A 27,670-nucleotide genomic window follows, 5' to 3' on the forward strand; every position below is an offset into this window, starting at 1 on the left:
CAAGGGTAACACCTTTTTTTCTTTTTAAAGGGCAAGTTTCCCTTTGGCTTGCATAGGGAAGAGAGTAAGGTACAAATTAGTTTGGCTCAGCAACTGGAACCTCTTTCCTCTGGTGTTAACACTGGGATCATGGCCTTTTGTATATACCCTTCCATAGGCAAATGTAGCGTTAGACAACTAAAGCTATGGCTGAAAAGTAACTGAGGAAATTGCACATGCTTTGGAGAGCTCATTCACACTGTCTCCACGGCTCAGACCTTTCTTAGAACAGTCCTAAAAAATCTCAAGCACACGAAGTATATTCTTAAATATGGTTTAATACTCTTCTCCATTTCTGTACATCACAACACCAAGATTTTGCTGTTTAGGATCTCTCTGTAGAGGCTATAGAGAATGCAAAGGCTACGGTTTTCACCCCCTCTTATTTATGTGTTTGTATTGTGTAAGTGTAATACATATCAGTATATATTGATACACACATCAATATATAATGCAATATATATCACTGAAGAGAACACATTGATTAAAGAAATACAAAAATTTGGCATCATTTCCAAACTTAAATAGTAAAAATAAAAACTACAAAAGGAGCTGCATACCCTAAATGTATCATGTGAAACAACAAGCATATTCAAAAATGTAAATTTACATCCAATTTCTCTGATCTTGTCATATATCACATTAGACCCATTTACAATGGCAAAACCCTAAGGTACTGCTATGAAGAGAGCATGTTTGCTCGCTCTTGGGTGTTCTGCAAACAAACAGCAGAGCCCAAAGAAAAAGCCTGTTCTGGTGAAGCCTCCCGCATTGGTGAATACCAAAGAACTGACTCTTCTTACTGGGGGTTGAGACATCAGGTTATACATTGACAGACAGTCATTTGGACCTCAGAGTACAGTGTTGAGAACCAGAAGCTTTACATTTAAGACATACTCCCTTCATTCAAGTGAAACAGGATTACTGGAACGATAGGCAGGTCTGCAACCTGGGAACAAGGAGCTGGTTCAGACCAATAAAGCTACGAGTGACTGAGTCAAGTCAGTGAAGAACAGCAGTCAGGCACTAAAGTGTTAAAAGTACCCAATTTGAAAATCAAATGCACCCCAATACCCTAGCAGTGTGGGGTGATACCAATCGACTTTTAAAACCTTTGGTCCTTCAAAGTCCATTTGGTATACTTTTTTCCATTGCTACCACTGGGCACGTCCTATACACTTTGTTCACTGTCACCACCTCAGGCACCCTGTCCGTGACCTTGCATGTTTGCTGGGGTCAAGTCTGATTTACAACCCAGCTGTGAAGCCTAAGCTTCAGGTTTTCAGGCCCACTTTTGGGTCCAACATGGTTAAGTCCTTGGTGCCAGAAGCTGTGTCCCCATCCCTTCCCACCCCTGCCCTTCCCACCCTCCTCCCATAATTTCTCCTATGAGAGGTGCTTGTAAGTCCCATATTTGAAACAGATGCTCCAACCCCACCAGGAGGTCAGGGGTTTACAATTACATGCACAGTCATACATGTCTCGTCTGTCGTTCCTGTGAAAAACCTTGCAGTTCATTTTTTAAAAATCAAAACATTCACATAATCTCATGCCATCCAACACAAGGAAAACACGACCACCTCCCTTTTGCAAGGACAGACCCAAGCAAAATAAAATATTTAAATGTCTTTGCTTCCACTTAAATTGCATGTTTTATTTCTCCCAATTCCAGCAATAGCATAGAAGTCCCATCATATCCATCCCAAACTGGTTTCTAGTATGCAAGACTATGTGAACCCTTTTCAGAACAGTTGATGCTAAGGGCTCCCAAACCCTGGGCGCAAATGCGCCTGCAAAACAGATGGAAGGAAACAGAGCAGTGGCCCAAATGCTTCATGTGTCAGTTTATCTTTGCAATGCAATCTGCATCCTTGAAACTGACAGCCTGGAGGGGACGGGTAGTGGTGAGGGAGTGAAGTTGAAATTGCCTATTAGCTCACCCTTTCAACATTAAACAGAGACCGAGAGAAATGGTTCCAACATTTCACCACATATATTTCTTCTTATGCAGTCTAAGCTGAGAATGCCATGTAAATGGGTCACTGCGAAATGCAGCAATTTAATTTTTCTCCAATCAAAATAAGAAACAAACCAGTATATCTCATTTCTATTAACTTTTGAAGGTTTACAGCAGTTAAAGTATTTTTGCTTCTATGTATGAAGGTTAAAAAAATCTTTTTTTTTTTTCCCCCCATAAAATACAAGAGCAACCAATTTCACCATCGAGTAAAAGTAAAAACTGGGATTCTTTTTAAATTAGTCCAAAGTGGCATTTAGGAACTAGTTGTAGGCTGCTGCGCTGACACCATGACAAACCAAAGTGTAGGGCTGGGTCTGGTTTTGTTTCGGTTTTCTTTTCAATATCCAATGCTCATGGATTAAGTTCTGGAAATGTTCCAATTGTAAGGCAGGGATCTGTTTGGATTCCACCACGGGTATGCTCCTTGGGTTGGATGCTGGAGGGTGAGGCACGTTTTGCCGGACCCATGTCGACTACCTAGTAGTCATCAAGGTCAAAAAATTCATCATCTCCTCCTTGGTATTCCATTCCCTGGAAATCTACTCGGTACCGCAAGATACCTATGGGAACAAACGAACAAACAGTAAATAGCTGTGGCTGACAGGACTGGAGGGTGGAGAGCAGTCCCCTTGCAGAATTACAGCACACCTCTCTGGAAGTAATGATATTTTGGGGATACACAGGAAAGGCTGTGGCTGAGACCCTGGCTTTTAGTTTTCTGATTTGCTACTCACCTCCAATTCCACCAAATCCTTTGACAAACTGGGATCCTTCTTGTGACTTATCTGTGACAATTTCCAACGTAGCTCCAAATTTTTTATAGTTGTTGGCAAACCACTCCAGAAGGGGCATGCTCTCAATCAGCTCATGTTCTTGTCCTGTCTGCAGGGGCAGCCATGAGATACAGAAACAGTAGGATTAGGATATATAAAGACATGGATACTTGCTACCCTGCCTGCCAACATTTCCCTCTTCTTCTCAGATCTATGGTGTGTTAAACTGTAAGCAAATTATGGGTTCTGGTGGCATAAACGCAACAGCACAGAAATTCTGATTACTTCAAACAACATTCCTCCCCTGGCTCCAGCATCAGTAATGAAATGTTGACACACACTTGGCAGTTTTTCAATTTATGGTTCCTCCCATTGTCTTGAGAAGTCAGGCTGTTACAAAGTGTCTCTAGACAATATTCATTCAACAGCTAAGAGACAAGACACAACTGCTTTTTGGAGGAGCCTTGTAAAAACCAAAGTTGTCCAACTCAGAATTTGAAGATGCTAACAATTAAAAGGGACCTGTGTTGAGCAAGTAAACCTTTTTATACTTAAAAAAAAAAAAAAAAAAAAGAACCAGGGTAACCATCACCTACCCTGCTTCCTTGGAATCAGACTATTATGTGGCATATGGGAGTGGACCACCTCCTGGTACTCCCACTGCTGACCAGTAGAGGTCTGGTTTCCCGAGGCTGATGCTACTCTATGCTGCCAGTGCTCTAACATACAGATTTGTTTCCTTGCATGTATCATCAAAGCATAAACAATCACATACCTCTTTGTCTGTAAAATGAGACTTATCCTTCTCTTGTTCTGGAGTTAGATAGAGAATTTTCTCCTCTGCAGTATTGGGGGGGAAAAAAAAGTGTTAACCTGCTTCTCAGATACTAACAGGTTTAAGTTCCATGAGGTGAAAATTAGATGAAAGGACTCCTGAACTGATTCTATCAACCTTCTTTTCATAAGCACATTAGTCAGTATGCAGTGAATGACTGTCTACCAGGTATAGTGGTCCTATCATAAGGAAACATCAAAGACATTTAAGATACAGCCCTTGTCCTCAAAAATCTTAGGCAGACATTTATCAGTTCAATAGGGTACAGGCTGGGAGTGGGGAACAAGGTATACATCTGCCTTTTGATTGCTCCTGAAATCAGCCACCTTATCCAATCTCCACCCCAGGCTTCTTGAATACACAGGTCAGTAACAAATGGAAACCTTATTTACTAATTATCATACCTTCTGTGCCTTGGCAATGAAGAACATATCTCATGATATCCAGATTTTCATAGACTATTAGAATCTCTACAGCTCCCATTTCTAAAGCCTTTAGTGTATCTTCAACTCCGAAACAGTACTTGCCCGTGTCCTGGCTTATTTCATCGAAGTATCGCCCTGTGGTTAGGGACAGGTCAATAAGAATGTATATTAATGTTTCTTTTTGTACATATACACCTGCTTACTCAAAAATCAGAGAAAGAGAAAAAGTCAACTTAAAAATAACTGCCAAAAGTTAGTGAAAAGTCACACCACTAGTCGAGGCTCCAGAAATTGAGTCTCATGAGGTACCAGTTAAGCCAAGTACATAATCATTTGGAAATGTATGTGTATCAAATTGGAAACACAGCCAAACAATGGCCCTATTAATCTTTAATTTGAGCTTTTGAATTATTTATCACTCTAAAACAAAGGATAATATGGGAAATTTGAGTGAAGTTTGGTTCCTACTGCCAAAGGGTAAAAAACAGGAAGAAAAACAAACATTTATTAATATTAGACATGACAACTAAAGGATGATTTACAATAATGATTCCATTGAGGAGGATTTTAACAAAAAGGCTAAACCTTCCTCTTTTACCCTTCTCAGTGTCTTGTTTTGTACATACACACATACAAAAACTTTTCAGAGTAAAGAAGTTGTATTTCACTGATACCTATTAATTTCTTCTCTTGAATGAACTTCACGTTGGAGAGGACCTCAGTAGATAATTCAATAGCTTGATTGAATCCATTTTCACCACCATAAGATATATCAACTAATTTTAAAACTTTTGATTGCAACCTCTGACACAAAACAAAATTAAAGAAAAAGAAAAAAGCACATCATTAGTACTTCAAAACACCCTTATCAAGACCCATTACCTCTTAATGGCATGCAAAACTAACCAGTGAAACCTCAGGAGGAAGAATATGGGGGAAGGTGCCCAATTTATTCATGAACAGGTCTCATGAAGATCACCTCCCCAGCCAACTGTACTGCACATCCTATTAGACTTATAAAACCAGCTCCTAGTTTCTTTGAAATCAAACTTCAATTTATTATTATTTTTTTTTTCAAACTTCAATTTAAAGCCAATTATGGCAACCTACTAAAACCAGGGACCAACACAGGGCCAAGAAAGATTCCATCCTCAAATGGCTGATTTCAAAAGCAAGTCCAGACATGGGGGAATATCTCCTAATATTACTAATAATACACACAAAATTTTGCCAACACAGACTGAGGTTTTTAACATGGAATTTATTACTGTAAAAGAAAGAGATGTGCACTTCCCAGCACTCACAGAACTCAACTACTCCCACCTAGAAACTTACATAATGGAGCATCTACTTCTCACTTACCTGATCAAACATATCAGATTGACTTAATTCAGTTTTAAAGTCAGCTGATCCAGCTAAAACGAGACCAGCCACATTCACCTTGTCCCCAGAAATAAACAGCTGCACAGCAGTCTCAGCTACTTTTCGAACATAGTTATGTCGCTTTTCCATTCTTAAACGGGCAAAACGCAAGGCTGACTGACCTCCTCTACCTTTGACAAAAAAAGTGATGAGAGAAAAAGGCATTTATTATGTACATGACACCTTGCTAATAAGTAATTATATAACCATGCTATTTCCCAAGGAAAGGAGAAAATCACTATTCCTTTCAGAATAAAATCGCTTTTAGTGAGTGAACACTAATTCTGTAGTCAAAAGAGTCAGAAGTAACAATGCTTCTCCCATCACCTGAGTTTACTTTCCCCTATTACACAATTTGCTTCCTTAATGCTGGACACAAAGGAAAAGTGTTCATGTTCTCTTCCTAGATTACCATGTTTCTTTGGGAGATCCACAGTGAATTTGTGCAGGACTTCTCTTGTATTTCCTTGGAGTGTGCCAAAAAGTGCACCACTACCATCTATTACAATGAAGCCAAACTTGCTATCATCTGAAAGTAGTGCTGTAAGAGCCTGAAAAGCAAACACAGGTACCACACCATAAATCTCAAAGCTTTGCAAAATTAAGACAAAATTCCAAAAGGACATATACAAGCCCTTTCCACTCACTCAGAACAGTATGGAGTACTACAGGAAAACCATTTCAAGGAGTAATTTAAAGGCTTCAGCTATAAATATGTAATTCACATAGACAAATCTGAACCTGATGCAGGAGAAAACCAACAATATCAATGTTAAGCCTTTTTACAAAGCTGACCTAGGCACAGGAACCCAAAACTAATACAGAGTTACAGGGATCAAATTCTTCCTAGGTTGTTTTTAGACTGATGGTGGTCTAGGGAACATAATATTCAAAGTCTAACCTCCAAAAGTTGACTTGCTGTTACCATTAATAATCCAAGCATTAATAAGCAGTATTCACTATGGCTAATAAGAATCTTTTGTAAATCAATTCTAGAATAGGAATACTCACTGAGGACAAAACCCAGAAACCGTCTATAAAAAGATCTGGTTTTGAAATGTTTCATTTAATTATGTCTTGAGTAACATTAATGACATCAATATCTAAAATTCAATTTTAAAGGTACTATAGGTAATAATTCTGAATTTTTATGAGAGAAAATCCTTCTGCGTTAGTATTATATCATTGTATTTCTGCCTCCTGAAAGAGCAGATCTTTAAATAGATCTGGGACCCATATAGATGAGCAAGAGTTGGCGTCTATAGACATGGTAGATGACTAATTACTAGGTGGCAGCCTCTATAGAGCTAAGAAATTATTACCCATACCATTTAACTGAGGAAGAAAACAGCTCTTCACGAACTGACTGGAAAGCAGATTAATCACTAAGAATCACCCTTTAACCAAAGCATACTTAATAATTAGCATTAAGACATGAATACTGGCCATGTTAAAAAATTTGCCTTAAGACTCTGTCTTCCAATGCAGCGGGGTACACGTTTGATTCCTGGTCAGGGAATTAAGATCCCACATGCCACAGAGTAGGGCCAGAATTTAAATAAATAACTTGTTTAAAAAAAATTTTGCCTTATCCCAATTACCTCTGTTATAACTTGATTAATTTAGGTTTTCAGCAAGCCTGCTCATCAGGGAATAGACTTATCCCTCATAATAAGAATATATAAATATCCTGATTAAACATAACTTCAGTTGTGTTGTTCAGTATGCCACATGTGTATGTAGTTTGTAATAGAGCCAAAACAAACAAAGCTAGTTAAGATGAAATGATATCTTGGAAAAAGTGTTAAGGTTTAGAAAAACCAATGAAGCTAACTTAGGTAAGTAAGGTAAAACTAGATAACATGAGTATCATGTACTGTTTAAATCAAGACTCAAAATCTGCTTTTATCAAAGCAGATACAGTTAATTGGAAGAGGGTGGCAACTGCCTCCCCAATGAAACTTTTGCCATAAGGAGGCTGTGACAGCCAAGAGAAAAATCAGTCTCCACCATCTATGCAATCGCTCAAGATCCGACTGGAATTGAACTTCCCGTCAAGTTAGCAGAATCATCCATTGTAAACTGTGTCGACAAATGTCAGTTCTGATTCCACTATAGCGGTTTTCCCCAATGTCGATGAAAGGCAAGAGACTGAACTAGAAGCCAGCTGTGAATTCCTGATTGTTCTACTGTTGACTGATTTAGGTCACTCTAATGAGGTTTCCTTTCTGCCCTTAATGTTCATCATATTATGACAGTTCTGTCATTCAAAAGTTTTTTTGTTTTTTTTTAATGCATGGGGAAAAAAGCTCTTATGGTCCTGACTACTGAAGATTTTTATAATTTGTGAGCTGAAACTAAGAACGCAAGAAATATAGTCAAGTATCATGGATACATAAGGAGACCTAGAGTTCAGGTAGTCATTTATTTCTTTGCTTCTAATTAGCTCTTCAAACCCAGCTTAGCACTTTCCTCAAATATGCTGAATATTCATGTCATTCATTGTCATAATAATGTAATTTTTTTTTTTTTAAGAGCCAGCCTTATAAAATGGAACAGTTATTTGGAAAACAGCCTGTCAATTGTTGAACTGGTTAAACATAATTACTATATGACCCAGAAATTCCACTTTTAGCTTGTATACCTGGCCCCCCAGTGAAAACATATGGACGTAACAAAACCTTGTACACGTATGTTCAAAGCAGTATTATTCATAACAGCCAAACAGTGGAAATGACAGTTTCACCAAATGATGTTATTAAGTGAAATGTGGCATAGCCATGAATAGATATAATGTGGAAAATAGTATTTGGTAATAAAAAAGGAATGAAGCATAATACATACCACAAAATGGATGAACCTTGAAAACACGCTAAGTAAAAGAAACAAGCCACAAAAGGCACAGAAAAACAGATTAAGGGTGGCCTATTGCTGAGAGATCTTGGGGTATGGTGGTAGGGACAGATGAAGGCCTGGGAGTGACTGCTAATAGCTATGGTGGATTTCTTTTAGGGTAACAAAAACATTCTGTTTTAACTTCTTACCTCTGTATGGAATTTGTTGTCACACAAATACAATGACGTATTAATTGGTTTGAAAGGTTCAAAGTCAATGTTGACTTTCTTTTCCTTTCCTTCTTCTGTTACAATTGTACCACAGTAAACAACCAGGCCATTTGGAGGTACTGCAAAGAACAAACAATTTCCCCACTTATATACACACCTAATTTTCCTCAATTAATAGGAAATGTTCCCACAGCCCATTGTTCCTGCCCCTTTAAATCATAATTTTCATGAAGTACAAATATCTGTAAATTTCTCAGGCAGATTTCTCTTCCTAATTTTGAAACTTGAGATGTTTTCAAAAGGATTTATTATTTTAAGTATAGTACATACTACTTAACTTTCAAAAAATAACTTAGGGAAAAAAAAAAGACCAAAGGAACACAGCTTATGGCTGGGTAAAGAAAGCACTTGTGACCAAAAGCATCACAACAGAATCAAAGTGGAAAATACAACCAAGACAAAGTAGAGGAGGTAAATGATCAAGCTCCAGATTACCTTTGTTATAAAGTTTGAGTCTTTGTTGTACAGATGTAATGGCTCCCAGGACTGAAAGGCGGTTTACTCGTGACTTAATGTTAGATGCAGTTCCAAACTCATCTGCTAACATTTTTGCCACTCGTGAAATCTGGTCTTTGGGAGGAATGATCAACGATATCATGCTTGTGCCATTGCTGTGGAAGAATAGCATTAGAGGTTTAAGTACTACATAAGTAAAGAATTACCATTAGTAAATGGAGTTAAAAGTGAGATGCCCCTAATATAGGAAAAATAAATCACTCTAAAAGTGACCATGAAGGTAGGGGCTATACCTCTGTAATTAAAGTGACCCAGAGCTAGAACAGTGTTCAGAATATGGCAGGTATATCAATCTTCAACAAAGAGGCAAGACTATACAATGGAGAGAAGCCAGTCTCTTCAGCAAGTGGTATTGGGAAAGTTGGACAGCGCATGTAAATCAATGAAGACACACCCTCACACCATACCCAAAAGTAAACTCAAATTGCTTTAAACACGATACCATAAAACTCCTAGAAGAGAACACAGGTAAAACCTTTTCAGATAACTTGTACCAATGTTTTCTTAGGTCTGTCTTCCAAAGCAACAGAAATAAAAGCAACAATAAACAAATGGGACCTAATCAAATTTATAAACTTTCACACAGCAAAGAAACCATAAACAAAACAAAAAGACAACATACTGAATGGGAGAAAATACCTGCAAATGATGCGACCAACAGTGGCTTAATTTCTAAAACATACAAACAGTTCATACAACTAACTCAAGAACAAAAAACAAACACTATCAAAAAATGGGCAGAAGACATTTCATGAAAGGACGCTCAACACTGCTAATTATCACAGAAATGAACATAAAAATTACAATTTCCTATCACATAGAAATGCACATAAAAATTTCCTATCAGCCAGGATGGTCATCATCAAAAAGTCAACAAATAACAAATGCTGGAGAGGTTGTGGAGAAAAGGGAACCCTTCTACACCACAGGTGGGAGGGAGTTGGTAAATTGGTGCAGCCACTGTGGAACAGTATGAAGGTTGCTTAAAAAACTAAATACACACACACATGCACAGCCATAAAAAAGAACGAAATAATCCCATTTGAGGAAGAGAAAAGACATATCCCATCACTTAATGTGGAATCTAAAATATGACATAAATTTATTTACAAAACAAACAGAAAAAAAAACTTATGGTTACCAAAGGAGAAAGGGGTTGGGGGAAGGTATAAATTAGGAGTTTGAGATTAACAGACACATACTACTATATATAAAGTATCAACAGATAAACAACAAGGTCCTACTGTACAGTACAGGCAACTATATTCAATATCCAGTAATAAACCATAATGCAATATAATAGGAAAAAGAATGTATATATACACATATAACTATCAGTGAATGTATATGCTGCTGCCGCTGCTGCTAAGTTGCTTCAGTCATGTATGACTCTGTGCGACCCCACAGACAGGAGCCCACCGGGCTCCTCCGTCCATAGGACTCCCCAGGCAAGAATACTGGAGTGGGTTGCCATTTCTTTCTTCAGAATGTATATATATTGATTTACAATCCCTTGTGGCTAGACGGTAAAGTGTCTGCCTGAAATGCAGGCGACCCGGGGTTCGATTCCTGGGTTGGGAAGATCCCCTGGAGAAGGAAATGGCAATCCACTCCAGCACTCTTGCCTGGAAAATCCCATGGAGGAGCCTGATAGGCTACTGAACAACTTCACTTTCACACTTCAATTAAAAACATATGACAGGTGTTTAATTCTTTGAATGAATACTAGCTTTAGCTACATGTAAAGACAAAAGGCACTTTAAGAGGTACTAGGGAAACGCCTCATTCACCAAGGAACGAAGCAGGAGAAGCTTTGATAAAGGTGCGACAACAAGACTGGAATTTAACCTTGAGTCCATGGCAGAGGCTTAGAATCTGGTGGTTCTTCAGAGGATGATGCAATAATAGGATGGTGCAACAAGTCTAAATGAAATAGCAGTTTATATATCCTGGACCCCTCCTTCAAAATTCCAGGCTCACCACAAAAACTTAAGAATCACTAATGAGGAACAAGTCTTGGATTCACATAAATATCCCAGTTAGGAAATCTGTCACACATACACCTTTCTCTCTAAATAAATGTACCTCTAAATGTATTTTACATATTAATCACTTTTGAGTTTGATTAAAGAGAGAAATGCAGAGTCTGATTACCCCTGGGTACCCAAGCAAACTGAAGTTTCTACAACTAAAAACCAGGACAAAAACCTAACTTACGGAGGATACATCCCCAAGGCTTTGTCACATGGGAGCTCCCTTTTGAACAGCTACCAACCCCCTCTAACCTTAATATTGATGCCAACTACTTATCTTTTTAACCTAGATATTCTCAAGACTTATTAAGTCTAGTTATGAAATATTTAGTCTAGTTAAATATTTATTTCACTAGTTAATATTTATTAGTCTAGTTAAGAAATATTTTACTAGTTAAAATATTTCTTAACTTTCTTTGAAGAAAATATTTTTAAAAATTATCAAAATATACCAATTCACTAATCATTAATCAAAACACAAACCCACTTCACACCCAATAAGATGGCCACTATTAAAAAAAAAAGAAGATCATGGCATCTGGTTCCATCACTTCATGGGAAATAGATGGGGAAACAGTGTCAGACTTTATTTTTTTGGGCTCCAAAATCACTGCAGATGGTGATTGCAGCCATGAAATTAAAAGACGCTTACTCCTTGGAAGGAAAGTTATGACCAACCTAGACAGCATATTCAAAAGCAGAGACATTACTTTGCCAACAAAGCTCCGTCTAGTCAAGGCTATGGTTTTTCCAGTGGTCATGTATGGAAGTGAGAGTTGGACTGTGAAGAAGGCTGAGCACTGAAGAATTGATGCTTTTGAACTAAGATCTGGCCTGGTCAAAAAGTTAAAAAAAAAAAAAAAAAAGTGCTATGGGAAAGACTCAAAATAGAACTTAGTAAGATATTTCCTTTAAGGTTTCTTAATCTGCAAGCTTACAAGAAAAGCCAAAGGATTTTCCTGAGAAGTGCTAATTTGTGTTTACCATTAGTAAAAATAATTTTATGTTAAAAAACTACATTACCCATTTTATTGAAAACAAGTAACAATATGAACTGAATTAGAAGTATAACCAACATATACATGGGATATTACAAGTCCCAGATGTGCCCTGACCAAATCTAATGGTGGCTTTCTTTATCTATCATTATAAATTGATCCAATTTCATATACCCAGACAAAACCCTAACTGAAAAAGATACACACACCCCTATGTTCATAGCAGTACTATTCACAATAGCCAAGATCTGGAAACAACCTAAACGTCCATCAACAGATGAATGGATAAAGAAGATATATACATGTAGTACACCCCCTGCAAAAGAGAGAACAAAATAATGCCATTTGCAGCAACATGGATGCAATGAGAGATTACCATACTATGTAAGTCAGAAAGACAAATGCCGTATATCACACCTTATGTGATAGTGTGGAATCTTAAATATGACACAAATGCACCTACTGACCAGACAGAAACAGATTCACAGACAGACAGAACAGACCTGTGGCTGCCAAGGGGGGTGGGGGAGGAATGGAGTGGGAGGTTGGAGTTAACAGATATAAGCTATTATATACAGAAAAGAATATTAAAGAAAAAAATAAATGTATATACATATATATAACTTTGCTGTAGAGAAATCAAGTTGTAAATCAACTATGTCAATAAAAAATAAATTGAGCCAGTTTATATTTTGAAGGCAAAAGCTGATCTGATATGAGCCAAAGTACGTTAAAAAATGTGACTGTTGTTTTACAAACTGTTTCTACTTGATACTTAATGAGTCTATAGGAAAGTTACTTCCTGAGATTCTTCAAGATCATGATCCTAAAGGCTATGATAAATTTAATCATTACAAGTTTTAGTGTAAAAATGAAACAGGTGGGGGCTTTCTTTAGATAAACTGCCAGAAAACACCTAGAACTTCTTCCTAATTGCTGAGTGTGTTAACTTCACATATATCCAATGTCTGGTGGACGTCCGCAAGAAAAATAAATTAGACAGATGGCTACAGTGTCAAGTTGAATAGGCTTATGTGCCAAGTGTCTTAAGAAAGAAGGGAAGAGGCACAGTGAAAGGAACAACATCAAAAAGTAGAGAAAACCCCCAATATTAGCTTTGTAACCATAAGTGTTTGAAATCTCTAAGTGTGCATCTTGGTACCAGCACTGGAAAAGAACCTCATAGTTTTCTGCTAGTGGCAAAGTTCACAAGTCTCCTAGTCAGACAAGTTTTCTTTAGAAGGAGACAAGCTAGCTAGCAAGCCCTTCCACAATCAGGATAGTTGCTCTCAGACTGTCAGCTAATGTTGTCTTCAAATCCAGCATTGTTCCTGTTGGGGTATCTACTCAAAACTTAGAAGGCTGGTTCACAACCTTTGTGATACTTTCCTCAATAAACTACAAGTAAATTTGTGAATTATGAACTACAAATATGTGGTAAAGCATGGTGTGTGCTCTGCTGCCACCCCTTGGACAGGGGAGCAGATATTCTAGTCAAAGCGGAGAATCAAACAAATTCATGATAAGCAGCTTTAGCTGTCACCATAAATACAAGCAATGATCATGAAATAAAAAAATCAGACATATATACAATTGTAGTGGCCATGTTCTAGTTTCTGAATTAGATGGAAAAAGAATTGCCAAATCAAATAATTTGGTATCTTCTATTACAAAACAAAACAAAACAAAAAACAAAGCTCTTTTAGCAATCAACTGTAACAAACTGCTGTACTTCCAATATTTATCTTGTTACGGACCTAAATTTCTTAAACACTTTTCGATAATTCCTTCTGGAGTTCTGCCAAATCTTATAGGCAAAAGAGGAGAAAAAGGAGTTTGCTCTAGGAGGGGCTGGAAAAATTAGGCAAGTAAATTTAACTTCAAACTTGTTTTAGATTGTAGGTATCACCTTATGATATGAAACTATACAAGACAGGGGAAAGTTGCAATCTGAGCTTTACTGACTTGTATTTGTTTTCAGATGAACAGTTTTCAAAAGAGAATTTCTTTACCCTGGGGCTTTTGGACTTTTTAGGGACCAAAAGAGTTTAGCTACTTCTCAAAAGGGCTCAGTTGTAGGAAATGTAATGAGAAGGGGCTAAAAGGATAGCAGGGTGGAGGCTCAGAGATTAGAAAGCTAACAGGCAACAAACCCAAAGGAGGTAGGCTAAAGAGAATGTTGGAATAAATTAACTGAGGGGCTGAAATGCCTAAAGGAAGTCCCTAACACAGGATAATCATGTGGAGGACAAAGCAATGACCTTAAGATAAGCAGCTATTTACTTTTCACTGTGGATAGGTTAAGAAGATAAGCATCCATTAAGCAACTTTACTGTATAGCACCAGAGTTGGGCAACCTTAAACTCACATCCATTTAACATCCTAGAAAGGACAGAGTAGTAGAGATACCTAAGAACATAATCTTGTTATGGAATTCCACTTTAAAAATTGGTAGATTTCTACTAAGTTGTTAAATATGAAGCCACTTAACAGTTAGTCTTGGCTTCTTACTCATTTTGAATTCTGACTAATGTTTAAGAAAAAACTGGGCTTCCCTGGTGGCTCAGACAGTAAAGAATGTGCCTGCAATGTGGGAGACTCAGGTTGGATCCCTAGGTCAGGAAAATCCCCTGAAGGGAATGGCTACTCCAGTATTCCTGCCTGGAGAATCCTATAAACAGAGGAGCCTGGTGGGTTACAGTGCATGTGGTCACAGAGTGTCACACATGACTGAGCGACTTTCACTAGTTTCCCTTTGGGCCTCTCTCTACCCAGTCTTGAGGACTTTCCTGGTGGCTCAGACGGTAAAGCGTCTGGCTGTAATGTGGGAGCGGGGTTCAATCCCTGGGTCAGGAAGATCTCCTGGAGAAGGAAATGGCAACCCACTCCAGTATTCTTGCCTGGAAAATCCCATGGGTGGAGGAGCCTGGTAGGCTACAGTCCATGGGGTCACAAAGAGTCGGACACGACTGAGTGACTTCACGTTCACGTTCTACCCAGTCTGGGGGAAACTTTTAGTTTCTGAATTCATCTGACACCACTGGGGATGAGGATACAAGGATTATTTAAAGAGATGGCCTCTACTTTAGTTTAAAGGCTTCATGATTTGTATGTTGGGTTTGATAACAGCAAATTAAAAGCTTTTCCAGGAATTTTATGGCTGTCCTAGTGGTTAAGACTCTTGTTTCCACTGCAGGGGGCACAGATTCAACCCCTGTCTGGAGAAATAAGATCCCACATGCCTCACAGAACAGCCAAAAGAATAAAACTTAAAAAAAAAAGGGGGGGTGGGGAGCTTCTGGTTTTTAAAAATTAAAAACAGTTTTTCCAGGAAAAGTTTCCAAACAAAATAAACACTCCTTTACCCCCCACCCGCCCCTCAGGCAAGCCAATCAAAGTTGCTAGACCAGTTTGTGTAAACACCAAAATAAAACCAAGAAAGCTGAGTATTTCATTTGAAGTAGAGCAAAGAGCCCTCAAGGGAGAATGAAAAATAAAGCTCTCGCTAAGGAGTTGCTGGCAGTGTAAGCAAACTACACCTTTTAATTTTAATAGTTTTCATCCATGCCTCTGCTTTGTCCCTATGTCCCTTTCCCCAAATCAGAAGGCTCTCATTCAAGTCAGTGGATTATGAGGCACACAGCAATGATTCACAGGCAGGCTGTGAAAAAGACACAACATACAGTGTGCTGTGTAAAGTGTCTAGGGGCCTCTGTTCTCAGACCCCTTCTTGTTCTCATCATTTTAGGGGTACATTCCCTTTTCAAAGAAGAGTTCAGCAGTGCTTCCACTCAGAGGACTAACTTCTGAGAAATAAAACAGCTGGGAGACAGAAGGAGTAGTTGTAAATAGACTAAATACGGACAGTTAAACAAACTAGACACAACTTAGGAAAAGCAAGAGAATTTAAAGAGACAGCTGACAGCTTTCTCTTCCTGCATTCTCAAAGGTGACTGCTGAAAGAAAAGTTTCTCTCCCTAGACTGGGCAGTCAGGGGTAGTACCATCAGTAACTTATCTAATCCAAGGTTTCATGGCCCTTAAACACTACAGGGAAACATTAAGGTGCAGATTACCAGGACTGCAAGGACTCTAAAGAAGAAAACTCAAGGTAATCAGAGCAAAGCTTGGATTATGGGGTGTATGTTTATGTAGCTTTACAGTTAGCAGTGTTCCAGCTTTTGGATTCAGGAAGCCTGACAAAATGAAAATCTCAGTAGTCTTTGACTTGTAAAGATCTTACCAGTGCTTATCATTAACAATGCTTAAGAACACTTAAGAAGGCAGTGGCACCCCACTCCAGTACTCTTGCCTGGAAAATCCCATGGACGGAGGAGCCTGGTAGGCTGCAGTCCATGGGGTCGCTAAGAGTCGGACACAACTGAGCAACTTCACTTTCACTTTCATGCACTGGAGAAGGAAATGGCAACCCACTCCAGTGTTCTTGCCTGGAGAATCCCAGGGATGGCGGAGCCTGGAGGGCTGCCGTCTATGGGGTCTCACAGAGTCGGACACGACTGAAGCGATTTAGTAGCAGCAGCAGCAAGAACACTTTAGAAAGAAAATGTGGCACCCACAAGCTTATCCACTGGCCAATTTGCATGAGAGCCCCAGAACCCTTGAAGAGCTTTCTGAAAAAGCAAAACAAAAATGCCTAGATACAAAAAGATCTCCTCTTCCTTTATGTTCTGATTCAATAGCTCTTGAAAAGGAGGAGTGAGGGTGGTAGTGATTATGTCTGAAAGAGTCTCAACTTTCAAATGCATTGATTTAAATAGAATCAGACTTTAATGCATAACTAGGGTTAAGAATCACTGTGTTTGGCTTCTTTTCTATGCCTTTAAGAAGGACCTCTCAGCCAGCTGAAGTCAAGGAGATTCCATGATCTCACCCCTTCTTAAAAGAAACTCAGAGCTCATCTCCTGCAGGTAAGCTGCTGTCATGTATCCTAGCAATAACATGACTACAATGAATCGTGATGGCTCAGATGTGTCCAACTTTTCCCAGCCAGAACACTCTCAAGTCACTACCATCCATTTTATCACCCCTACTTTCAGATTAGGGTGAGGAGCATTTTAGAGACTGCCTACTATCCTTTCTAGTTGGGATTTAAGAGTATATGCTCCCCAGGAAGCTATCATCTCAATGTTTGACCGAGATAAGCCTAGGATACAGATGGTCAAGGTTTCCCCTATCCCCTTTTCAAGCTCACAAAGCTCAACTTAAATTTCAGACACAGCACTTCTGGGATTCACTAGCCTAGCTACATGGTAGGGATCCCAGCTGAAAATCAATTGGTTCCTCTCCAATTTCTACTACTTCTATTATTTTATTCACTATGGCTTTTCCATTTTTCTTCTTTAACCAAATGCACAAAGCTAAGTTTAAACTCTGAAACTAAAGCAATTTTTATGTGGGTTTAATATGGGAACATAATAGGATGGGGGTTATGAGCACAGGTTTATGACTGTCCTACTGCCACAACCTGGGCAAATTAAGAGTCTCAGTTTCTCTTTACTTCACAAAGTCATGCGGATTCTATAAAACAATATATATCAAGTGCCTCGCATGGATAGATCACTAAATGGTAACTAGATGCACCCTGATAGCTTCTTTTGCCCCACCCCCCTGTCCTTAAGAGAACCCAGAAAGAATTAAGGGCACAGCACAGTTGGGGGGCAGGGGAGAGTAGCAACACTGTTAAGTGATGCTACAGACTTATTTGAATCTAAGCATTAAGTAAGCCTAAAGAGAGAGAGATAATAGTTAACTTTGTGGTAGGTAATAATCACCTTTACTGGGTTACAGGACTTGCCAAATCTTTCAACAGAACAAAAGAACCAAGCCAAAACTCAGTTCAAACAACATGGTCAGAACACTATAAGCTGTTTTGGAATTCATCACAAGGGAGAAATACAGAAATTAATTCCCCTCTACTTCTATCTGGTTATCAGTCACCTCAAAGATTTGACCTGTTTTTCTCTTTCACCCAAAGAAAGTGTGTTAGTTGCTTAGTCGTATCCAACTCTTTCACGACCCCATGGACTGTATCCCGCCAGGCTCCACTGTCCACAGAATTCTCCAGGCATGAATACTGGAGTGGGTAGCCATTCCCTTAACCAGAGGATATTCCCCACCCAGGGATCGAACCTGGGTCTCCAGCATTGCGGGCAGATTCTTTACCATCTGAGCCACCAGGAGTAATTTCCACCAAATAACTGTGAAATAACACTTCTTGAAGGCAGAATTCATTTCAGCACTGAGTACATGCTTAAACATTTGAGAATGAATAAATGGTTAATTGCTAACATAAGAAACAGGATCTTCTTTATACAGTCTCTTCTAAGCAGACACCAAGGGTTTTATTCTAAACTATTAAATAAAATACCAGTTAAGAGTTTGCCAATCTTTGGAGAAGAACTAACATGTGCCTGAAAATGACTAATCATTTCTGCTTTAGCTTCACTAAAATGCTCAAACCATCCCGTCAGTCTTTTACCATAACAAAAATGACACTTTCAGTATCTTCTTTTGCCACTTTTAAACTGGTTCAACCCCACCTCAAACCTGCTCCCAAATATTATCTATGATGCAGGTAGGAGGTGGGTAGGGCTGCTTTCTATAGAGAGAGCTTACAGAATACTGAGAGGATTCTGTTACTGTTCAAAGAGGCTAGACAGAGTTACTGGAAACTGGTTTTGTGCTACTGACCTCAGGGTCAGATGCCATTACCAGATGGACAAGGACCAAGATATGAACACACCAAAACATTAAAGCAGCCTCTAACCTAGAAGACACAATAACTCAAAATGTCCCAATATTTTGCAGAAAGTAAAGTTTACAAAAGGCTCATTTTAGTGTTTTATCCTCAAAAGCATTAAGATTACTGTACTCTAAAACAAAACTATGTATCTGGTGGAGTATTTTTTCTACAATTACAGGAATTTACTTTGTCATAAAAGGGAAACTAAAAACAAACAAATTGACACAGTGGAATATTCCACTAGGGAGCAGCAGAAACTGGAAAATTTCTCTAGCATTCTCACATCAGTGAGAAGCCAGGAGATAGCAATCACAACCAACATTAGGGACCAGCTAACCATCAAGGTTCTACACAGGGCGAGAAAGTCCACTTCTTATCTTTCTTGGCCACTATGCAAGTACTTTTCAAATAAAACAAAAGCCACAGCCTTCCTGTTAATCTTCTTTCTAATACACACATGAGCTTCTGGGGAAGGATTTAGAAGTTATTTCCCTCGCCAATGATGCTCATTAAGAACAAACATGTTCAGTACCCAAGTTCTTCCTAGGGTAGATTTGCAAACAGCATGCCTGTTCCCTTTTATCTTTGCTCTCGAGTCTCTGCACATCTGCTCCCTCTAGTAAACTGAAAATCTCCTTGGACAAGAATCCTCCTTTCAGGAGAGAATAGGAGATGTTTCTATTCAGCAAAAGAAAAATGTTTTTATTCAGCAAAATCAAAGAGCAAGGCAGTGCGGTATAATAGTTAGGACCAGAGGCTCTGCAATCAGCAAAGTGGGGACAGAATCTAGCATTGCCCCTTGTTAAGACTGTTATATTAGCAAAGCTAATAAATCTCTCAGCACGGCAAATTTTTTCATCCATGAAATGGCAGTAATAGCTTTTTTCATAGAGCCATTGTGAGGAGTCAAAATATATGCTCTTCAACCCATCTTCAGGAAACTACTTTCATTGCTTGATTAAAACTCAATCTTTCTTGTCCATGAACTTCTAACCCTGTCTTTCCTGAGGATCCTTCTTGCTTTTAAGTAGAGTCATAAAAGCCAGAAAATGGGATGGCCAGAAAGGAGGAAAACACTTTTTTTCTTCAGTAAAAAAGCTAAAAATATCTAGAGGTATTCAGAAATTAATGTTTGGGGATCAGTACATTTTCACTACTTGCAAACTAGTGTTGGGACTGTCACACTCTGTCAAGCCAACTGTACCAGTGAGGCACATATATGCAAATACTCTGCACAATTTCAATACCCTGACAGCTCACCAACTATCAACCAACACAAAGCTTTTGAGTCTAATTTTGAGCTAACTGGCTTTTAATCAAGAAAATGTCAATGACCATTTCAAAGTTGCAGATCAGTTACAGCTCCACTACATCAGTGTATCAAAGATACTGTATCAGTCAAACAATGCCCAAAGTAACATTCTCTGACAACATTCACCTGCCTTGTCTAGGAAATTTGCCCAAGTAGTTAAACAGTATCTCCATTTTTGACCATGTCTAATACCTCATTTAAGACCCAAATAATCTGCTTACACTACACCCCCATCAACATGTACCCTGTTATTCTGAGACCGGAAATGGATCATATCATCACTCCAAGGTTTTGTGTCAGACCATTTTCTCATGGCATTGCACAATGCTTCCCTAAATGTATAAATATCCAACCTACAGCAGATGTTTGATGGAGCTTGTAAGCTGACTAATTAATAGTAAAAATGCATCTGTGGGCTTCACTTTTCATATACTTAGATGTGAAATTGGGGGAAAAAGTTAGAAGGCCACAGACATCAAGAAAAAGACAATCTTCTGTTTTGACTAGGATCATTCTTCTAAAGAAAACCTTAAAGGATAAAACGAATAAACAACTTCAAGGGTTAAAATAAGGATAAAGTCAACATGTAAATACTTATAGAATGGGTATTACATACAAATTAAGTAGATAAAAGAGAAACAGCACTGGATTACAGCACAGAAAGCTTGACCAATCTATCAATGTGAAAGAATCAAGTCTGTGTTTATCCTTGTATCCCCAAGAAAAACAATGAAATTATGGCTCTTAATCAAACTCAATTATGTTTTGTTAGAGGTGAGAAAAAGAGCAAGGATGCTTTATCTTGATTCACTCAGAGTCAAAGAAAAAGATACCTGTTCAGGAAGAGGAGGGTGGAGGGGGGGAAGGAAACTTTCATTACTACCTAATAGACAGTATTAAGAGGAAGCTGTTATGAGCGGGAACTTTATTCATCATGCTCTCTGAGGACAGCTGCCCACAGAAAAACCTTGTAATTTCTAACCTGGTGGGAAGCATCTTGAACCCCCTCTAAATCCTTTCTCTTCCTCACTAAAGCAGGCTGCTGTAGACACTCCTATAGAATGTATCCTAGAAGAAGGTTCTATTCTGAGATCCCTGGAGAACAGGGTGGACTAAAAAAATTTCTGCTGCCCAAGTTCAGAGATAGATGGTTCGTTCCAGCAGTAGGCCTAGGGAAAAAAGGCAAATTTCTCCTGACTCTTTAAATAGGGCCTGAAGCCATTTAGCCCTGCTGCAAAACCCACATTTTAAGTTTACCCACAACCAAACTCAAAACAAGGGCCCTCTGCTAAAAGGGTCCAACCAGTGTGTGTGTGTGGGGGGCAGGCAGGTAGGGAGGGCACTGGAGACCTACACTGCATTCTGCCTTAAACGGTATTCTAATTAGGTACGCTTGCTTACCTAGGAATGTGTCCAGAGCAAACCTTTCTTTCCTGGAAGGATAAGTGTATCTGCTGTTACAATAAGAAGTCTGTCAGGAGTTGAAATTCAAAGAGAGTAATTGTCCATTAGGTTCACAGTGCACAGAACACCATGCCAGAATACAACGGCTGTTAGGACTAGTTCTGAGTTGAGGCAGGCAGCCTAATACACTTGGAGTAGACTGAGGAACACCACCACACCCTATCAAATATACTCTTATCTGCCCCTCTTCCCTTTACCACCTCAACAGGCCCAGACAAGTTGGTGGCATCTATATTTTGACCACTTTGTGGGAAGTCACTGTAGTTTGTGTTCTACACTCATCTCTTCCCAGGAAATTAAAAATATTCTAATTCTTGACTTTTCTCTAGTGGGGTCTTTTACCTGTGTAACTATCAGAGACAAGAAAGGCAGGAAAAGCCAGAAGAGATGATGAAAAACACCCTCTTTAAGAGCCTGAATATCCTGGCATCAGTATATGAAAAACTACAAAGTATCATTCTTGTTACAGCCACCTGTAACTAGGATGTGGCGAACTAAAAAATAAAACCACCTGAAATTCATTGCTTTGAGACCATTCCAAGAATCCTTTAGGTGAATGTTCTACTAATCAACAACTTCCACTTAGGGAAGGAACCCAAACACATTTTACACACTTTAATTTATTCAAATCATATAAACAATTTACCTATATTCTATTTAAAAATCCATTCATTGATCTCATAAAAATACTAACTTTTAATTCAATATAATGTGAGGAATTTTCTGGAGATTTTGGTCTGTCCCTGGCTTTTAGAAAGCTCTTAAAAACCTTACAATTTCCTGAGATGGGGAGTGTTTTTGTTATTATTCTTAAGGAGTCCCCAAGGAGCATACCCGAGTTTATGCCAATGAAGTGACTAGGGTGGGGCCCCTAGGCACAATTAGGATGGACCAGTCACCAGAAAGACCAAGTGTTTTGAGGGCTGAACTTTCAGCTTCATTCCCAGACCTATGGAAAGGGGTAGTTGCAGAGTAATCTATATAAAATTTCTGAACACGATTTAATGAACTTCTGGGTTAGTAAACTCAGGTGGCAAACTCCAGTTTCACAAGGACAGAAGCTTCTGCACTTGGACCCTTACAGGCCCTATGTACCACTTCATCTGGCTGTTCATTTATATCCTTCATAACATCCTTTGTAATAAATCAGTTAACATAGTTTCCCTGAGTTTTTTGGACCCTTCTAACGTATCATTGAACCCAAGAAGTCACAGGAACCCCCAAGGCCCAGGCTTGCTTTGGCATCATATGTGTGGGCAGTCTTGTGGGACAGCCTTGTGGGATCTGATAGTAACTCTGGGTAGTGTAAGAATTGAATCCAACTGTAGGAATACCTTGTTGGTGTCCAGTGAGACTTGAAGAACTGCTTGGTGTGCGGGAAAAACCCTACACTTCTAGTATCAGAACTTCTCAGAGGAGAAAAATTATCCCATCCTGCTGTGCATCCTGTGTTCCCACCCCTACCCCCACCCATATATTTATCTGGGGGCAAGAAAGACAGTCATGTAAAGTCAGGCAATTTATTTCCTTCAAGGTATCTACAACTTATTTTTAACAAAAGCTTTAAAAATGTCCCCAAACCACAGAAGACTCAAATGAAACTTAGAAAGTGCCCTGATCTTTAAACATGGGTTATCGGACTGAGACCTGATTATATATGAAATATATGATTCCCTGAGGAAGATAAATGAAAAAAAAAAAATTCGAATACTCACAGACATAATTTAGCCCAGATTCACCTTGTCCATTCCTTGGTTATATTCACCACTGTCCTTGATATAACAGGCTCTAGTTATGATTTTATTACCTGAAAACTACAAAGCTTCCAACACTATTTCTGGGGCTACCTCTCGCAGGCTCAGAAACATTAAACAACCTAAATTTGCCACTTACCTTTCTTCTACATACTTCACCTGATTTAGTTCCTTATTGAAAATATCGACAATCATGGTTTCCATCCACATGGCCCTATGTTGTTTTGGCTTATGTACACATCTGTCCTCATTTAAGCCAACTATGGAGAATACACCAAGAGCAATCATAAACCAGGAAGAACTACCATTAATTTTAAGTGGGACCTATGTATAGGAAAAGAATTAGCTGGTTTTTTTTTTTTTTTTAACTAGCATACACAGGAACCAACATTTCACCAGGCTTATACAAAGCTAAATATGTATGTTCCATCCAACATAAATTCAAGTTATATGTATAACACTCCTTTTAATTCAGAAAGTATGACAAAAAGACAATACCTCTTGCGAAGATTAAATGAAATAATGTATTGCTTAATACAGTGTCTATAATATGCTAAGTGCTTAATAAACTAATGTGCTTAGAAACTTCACTCTGTTCGGATTTACTTAATCAGTGAGTCTATTTTGCAGGTGGTTTTCCTTTAAAGCTACATTACCTTGGGATCATGTATCAAGAATAATCACATATTGGCTATCTCAATTTCAAGATTACTCTTATCCCAGCATACCTGAAGAGCCAGTGTTAAAAACAAACCAATCTCTGATTCTCATGCCCAGAATTGATGGGGGGCGGGCGGTGGGGTGGAGAAGAAATCTTCATTTCCAAAACAATTCTACTAATCTACCACCGTTTCACTATCTAGTACTAATAACCATGCTCGAACACAACCTGTTTTCTCCTGAAACCCACAACTTGCCCCTGCCCCTTAAACATCACCACAAATAGATTTACTGTACCATCCAGTTTGTGCTTAAAATTAAAAGTCCATCACGTTTCTCAATGACTATTTTAGCATTAGGGAAAGAAGGAAAAACAATTCTCACTGCACATTGTGAGAATCTAATGAGTCTGACTAATATACCTCAGCCATAATACAATCTTGCTATTCTCAAAAAGAAATTGGTATATACTAAGAAACTTCTGAGTCAAACAGAATATACATATGACTCCCTTACTGATACCTAGCAATGGTCAAGAATTTAAATTTTCATGGGATCAGGATATAACCAAATCCTGAATAAAAGCAAAGTAGGACATGATTATCAACCACGTTGTTTATAGGACAGCTTAACCTTGTGTAAAATGTTCAAACTTAACTACCACTTGCAAGAAAAGTTGTGCACAAGAACCTCATTTTTAGCATGCTTTAAACTTTACCTAAGTTTGTTAATCAAAGAACTAAAGCCTTTAAAAGCTTCAAAGAGGAGCTTAAAAGTTTCAAGTGGCTAGGTAACATGGCTAGGAACAAATTTAAGAATTAGCTCCCTCCATTAAACAGTAGAAAGGAATGCTGTTACTTATTTAGCAGTAACAACAGCAATCTAGAAAAGTCATACTCAAGTGAAGGATTCAAGCAAAACAACAGAAGATGCTAATGAAACAAAAGAATCTGGCTAATTCCTGGTAGTGCATCATAATGGGTCATGATCTATTATATTATCCTTCCTGTACAGTATTCTCACACTTGGGGAATAATTATTCTACCATGTGGCATAGAATCATGTGTTCAAGTTCTGGTAAGATTATATTAACTATGTCTGAATAATTCTATTAAATTCAAAGAAAAACAAACCTAAGGAATGAAAAATAAGCTGCCACCTTCAATCTGTACCAGAGAAAGTGAGCAAAAACTCCAGTAACTGAAGAGCACCAAACTTTCAGAAGTTTCACCCCAAACAGAACTGTCACTAATTATTAAGAACAAAGCACAACAGCAAAACTGTTAGCCTTGGGCTTCAATGGAACTAAGCATACTTACTTCATAAAGCAGTAACTACTATGAGTTTGATGAATCCCATCATTGCAAATCTGCCCACCAAGGACAAACCTGGGTCAGAAACCAGAATGTCCAATTCATGTAGTGAAAACCACTTTCAACATGGTCTTAGACAAGCCACTCTGCTATTCTAAGAATGCTCAGACATACAAATATGTAATGTTCCAAAAACTTTTTCCTTGCCACATAGTAAAAAGTTTCTATGACTGGCAAAAGAACAAAGTAATAAAGTGAGAGAACAGATATACCCCTGACACACTCTCCCCTAAACAGTAATTTTTTTTTAATTTTAAAAGAGCATATAAAATTAGTTTTAAACTAGTTCACCCTTTCCACAATGGACACACCTAACAACTGCTTCTCAAAATTTACTAAAGAAAACTCAAAGCCCACCGATTCCAGTTCTGAATTTCAACAAGCATTAATACACTACGCACCTCTACCCCAGGAGTTCCAGAGAGAGGCCAAAAGAGAGCCTGTTAATATCAACAACCCCATAATTCGGATTTCTCCTGTATATACAGATACACAGCTGTCAGCCAAAACCTCCCCTCCGGCGCACACATTCCCTGTAACAGCTAAAACCAGGAAGCTAAAGGGTAATTAGAGGACTAGGAGGAAGTCATCTTGGGAGAATTGTAAAACCCAGAGAAATCAGAGGAAGTCAGAAAAAGGTTGTCCTTGACTACCTCTCCTTCCCGCCCCATCCAGACTTAATCCCACCCGGGTCTCAGAAGCCCGGGAGGGAGAGGCCATTTTAATGAGGCTTGGCTGAAGAATGTAAAGGAAGGGAAAGAGGAAATCAGGGAAGGGCCTTTGGAAAGGAAGGCCTGGCCCTTTCCCCCAACAGCACCCGAGTTGGGTGGCAGCATCTGGAGCTTAAAAAGGGAGGTGCTGGATTCAACCGCCTGAGAGAGGTACAAAAGTAGCAGTGGCCTACCACGAGGGGGTCGAGTGGTCCGAGTACCGGGAGCAGGACCCCCTGGCCCCAAGAGGGAGAACTGCCCCTTCTGGGGCCAACGGCGTAGACCCTCGCCCCTGGGACTGAAGCTACTACCCAGAGGTCCAGAAGGCGGGAGTTGGCTAGTGCCTGGTTCTCCTCATTCAGCCATGCGGCGCGGGGGCGGCCATCCTGAGGGGGTCCCGGAACCAAGAGGGCATGGGGGGGCCCAGACGCGGCGCTCACCCGCGGGCCGCCTCCAAGCTCTTAATGAGCTTTTTGATCTTCCAGATCTCCACGTTCCTGTCGGCAGCACTGGGGTCGTCCGCCATCTTCTCGCCTCCTCCTCCCTAGAGCGGCCCGGCGGGGCCCGGAGACACCAAGACCACAGAGTTAGCGCCGCCGCTGGGGCAGAGCGGCCCCCTTCCTTGCCACCCCCGAGAGTCCCTCCTCTTCCCGCCCTGCGCAGCCCGCCGCGGTGGTAGCTGGCCTTTCTCTCTCCCTGGCTTACCTAAGGGCCCAGTCCTGGGCGGCAGCGGCTGCTCCTCCCCGGCGGCGGCTCCGCGGCGGCGGCTCTGACGTAGGACACCGGCTCCCTCTCTCCAGGCAGCTGCATGTGTTGCAATCCGCTCACATGGGGCCTGTGACATCACTTCCTCCGCCAGGGGCTGAGTGGTAGTCGGCGGGCGGAAGGGAGGGGGCCAGCAAGGAAGAGGGGGAGCTCTGCGCGCGCCGCGACTTTCCATTGGCTGTTTGGGCCGTGGCCTACAATGAACCCGCCGATTGGTCTCATCTGGGGCCGCGCTGCCTTGTGAGGTAGTAGCCGGGGGCGGGGAAATACCTCCTTCCTTCCGGTTCGGAGAGCAAAGAGCAGGAAGCGGGCGGAAGTAGGTGAATCTCGCGAGAATTTACTCTAGTCCTGGCTGCTTAAACCTGGGGTGTTTCTTAAAGGGCAAGGCGCATGGGTCGTTGTCTTTTCTCTCCCACGTTCTTGAATGGAATGGACTTCTGAGGGTCTGCGACGCATTTTTACTTTCGAGCTGGGACGAGCGGTTTGAATTGCGTCTGAGAAGTCTCAAAGAAGCGCCTCACTCTTTGCTACTTCACAGCTGACGAAGCGCTTGGGTCTGCGTGCGTCACGGCTCCGCGGATTAGTGTTCAGACGCTCGGCCAGGGTGTCAGGATTAGGAAATGTCTCCCGGGTAGTCCAGCACCCCGACACCCGCACGGGCAAAAGAAGCACGTTCCTTCCCGG

General features: G+C 39.9%; 1 protein-coding gene across 1 annotated transcript; it reads right to left on the reverse strand.

The window, feature by feature from the left end:
• Positions 1-301: 301 nt before the first annotated feature.
• ETF1 (eukaryotic translation termination factor 1) lies at positions 302-27,081 on the reverse strand. Its single transcript, XM_055554971.1, has 11 exons — positions 26,927-27,081; positions 26,662-26,765; positions 9,075-9,250; positions 8,559-8,698; positions 5,927-6,065; positions 5,455-5,645; positions 4,767-4,896; positions 4,072-4,227; positions 3,608-3,672; positions 2,794-2,941; positions 302-2,619 (listed from the first exon to the last, which is right to left on the reverse strand). Exons 2-11 carry the CDS (start codon positions 26,745-26,747, stop codon positions 2,537-2,539), a joined length of 1,314 nt encoding a protein of 437 aa, XP_055410946.1. The 5' UTR covers positions 26,748-26,765; positions 26,927-27,081; the 3' UTR covers positions 302-2,536.
• Positions 27,082-27,670: the final 589 nt, after the last annotated feature.

Source organism: Bubalus kerabau, chromosome 1 (assembly GCF_029407905.1).
Source record: "Bubalus kerabau isolate K-KA32 ecotype Philippines breed swamp buffalo chromosome 1, PCC_UOA_SB_1v2, whole genome shotgun sequence".
Classification (NCBI taxonomy): domain Eukaryota; kingdom Metazoa; phylum Chordata; class Mammalia; order Artiodactyla; family Bovidae; genus Bubalus; species Bubalus kerabau.

Excerpts from the sequence above, each read along its gene's own strand:
- ETF1 (XM_055554971.1), bottom strand. The coding sequence starts at position 26,747 with ATGGCGGACGACCCCAGTGCTGCCGACAGGAACGTGGAGATCTGGAAG. Across the intron at positions 5,646-5,926 it reads GGATCTCCCAAAGAAACATG|GTAGAGGAGGTCAGTCAGCC; the intron begins GTAATCTAGGAA and ends TTTTTGTCAAAG. Across the intron at positions 3,673-4,071 it reads TCATTGCCAAGGCACAGAAG|AGGAGAAAATTCTCTATCTA; the intron begins GTATGATAATTA and ends CCAATACTGCAG.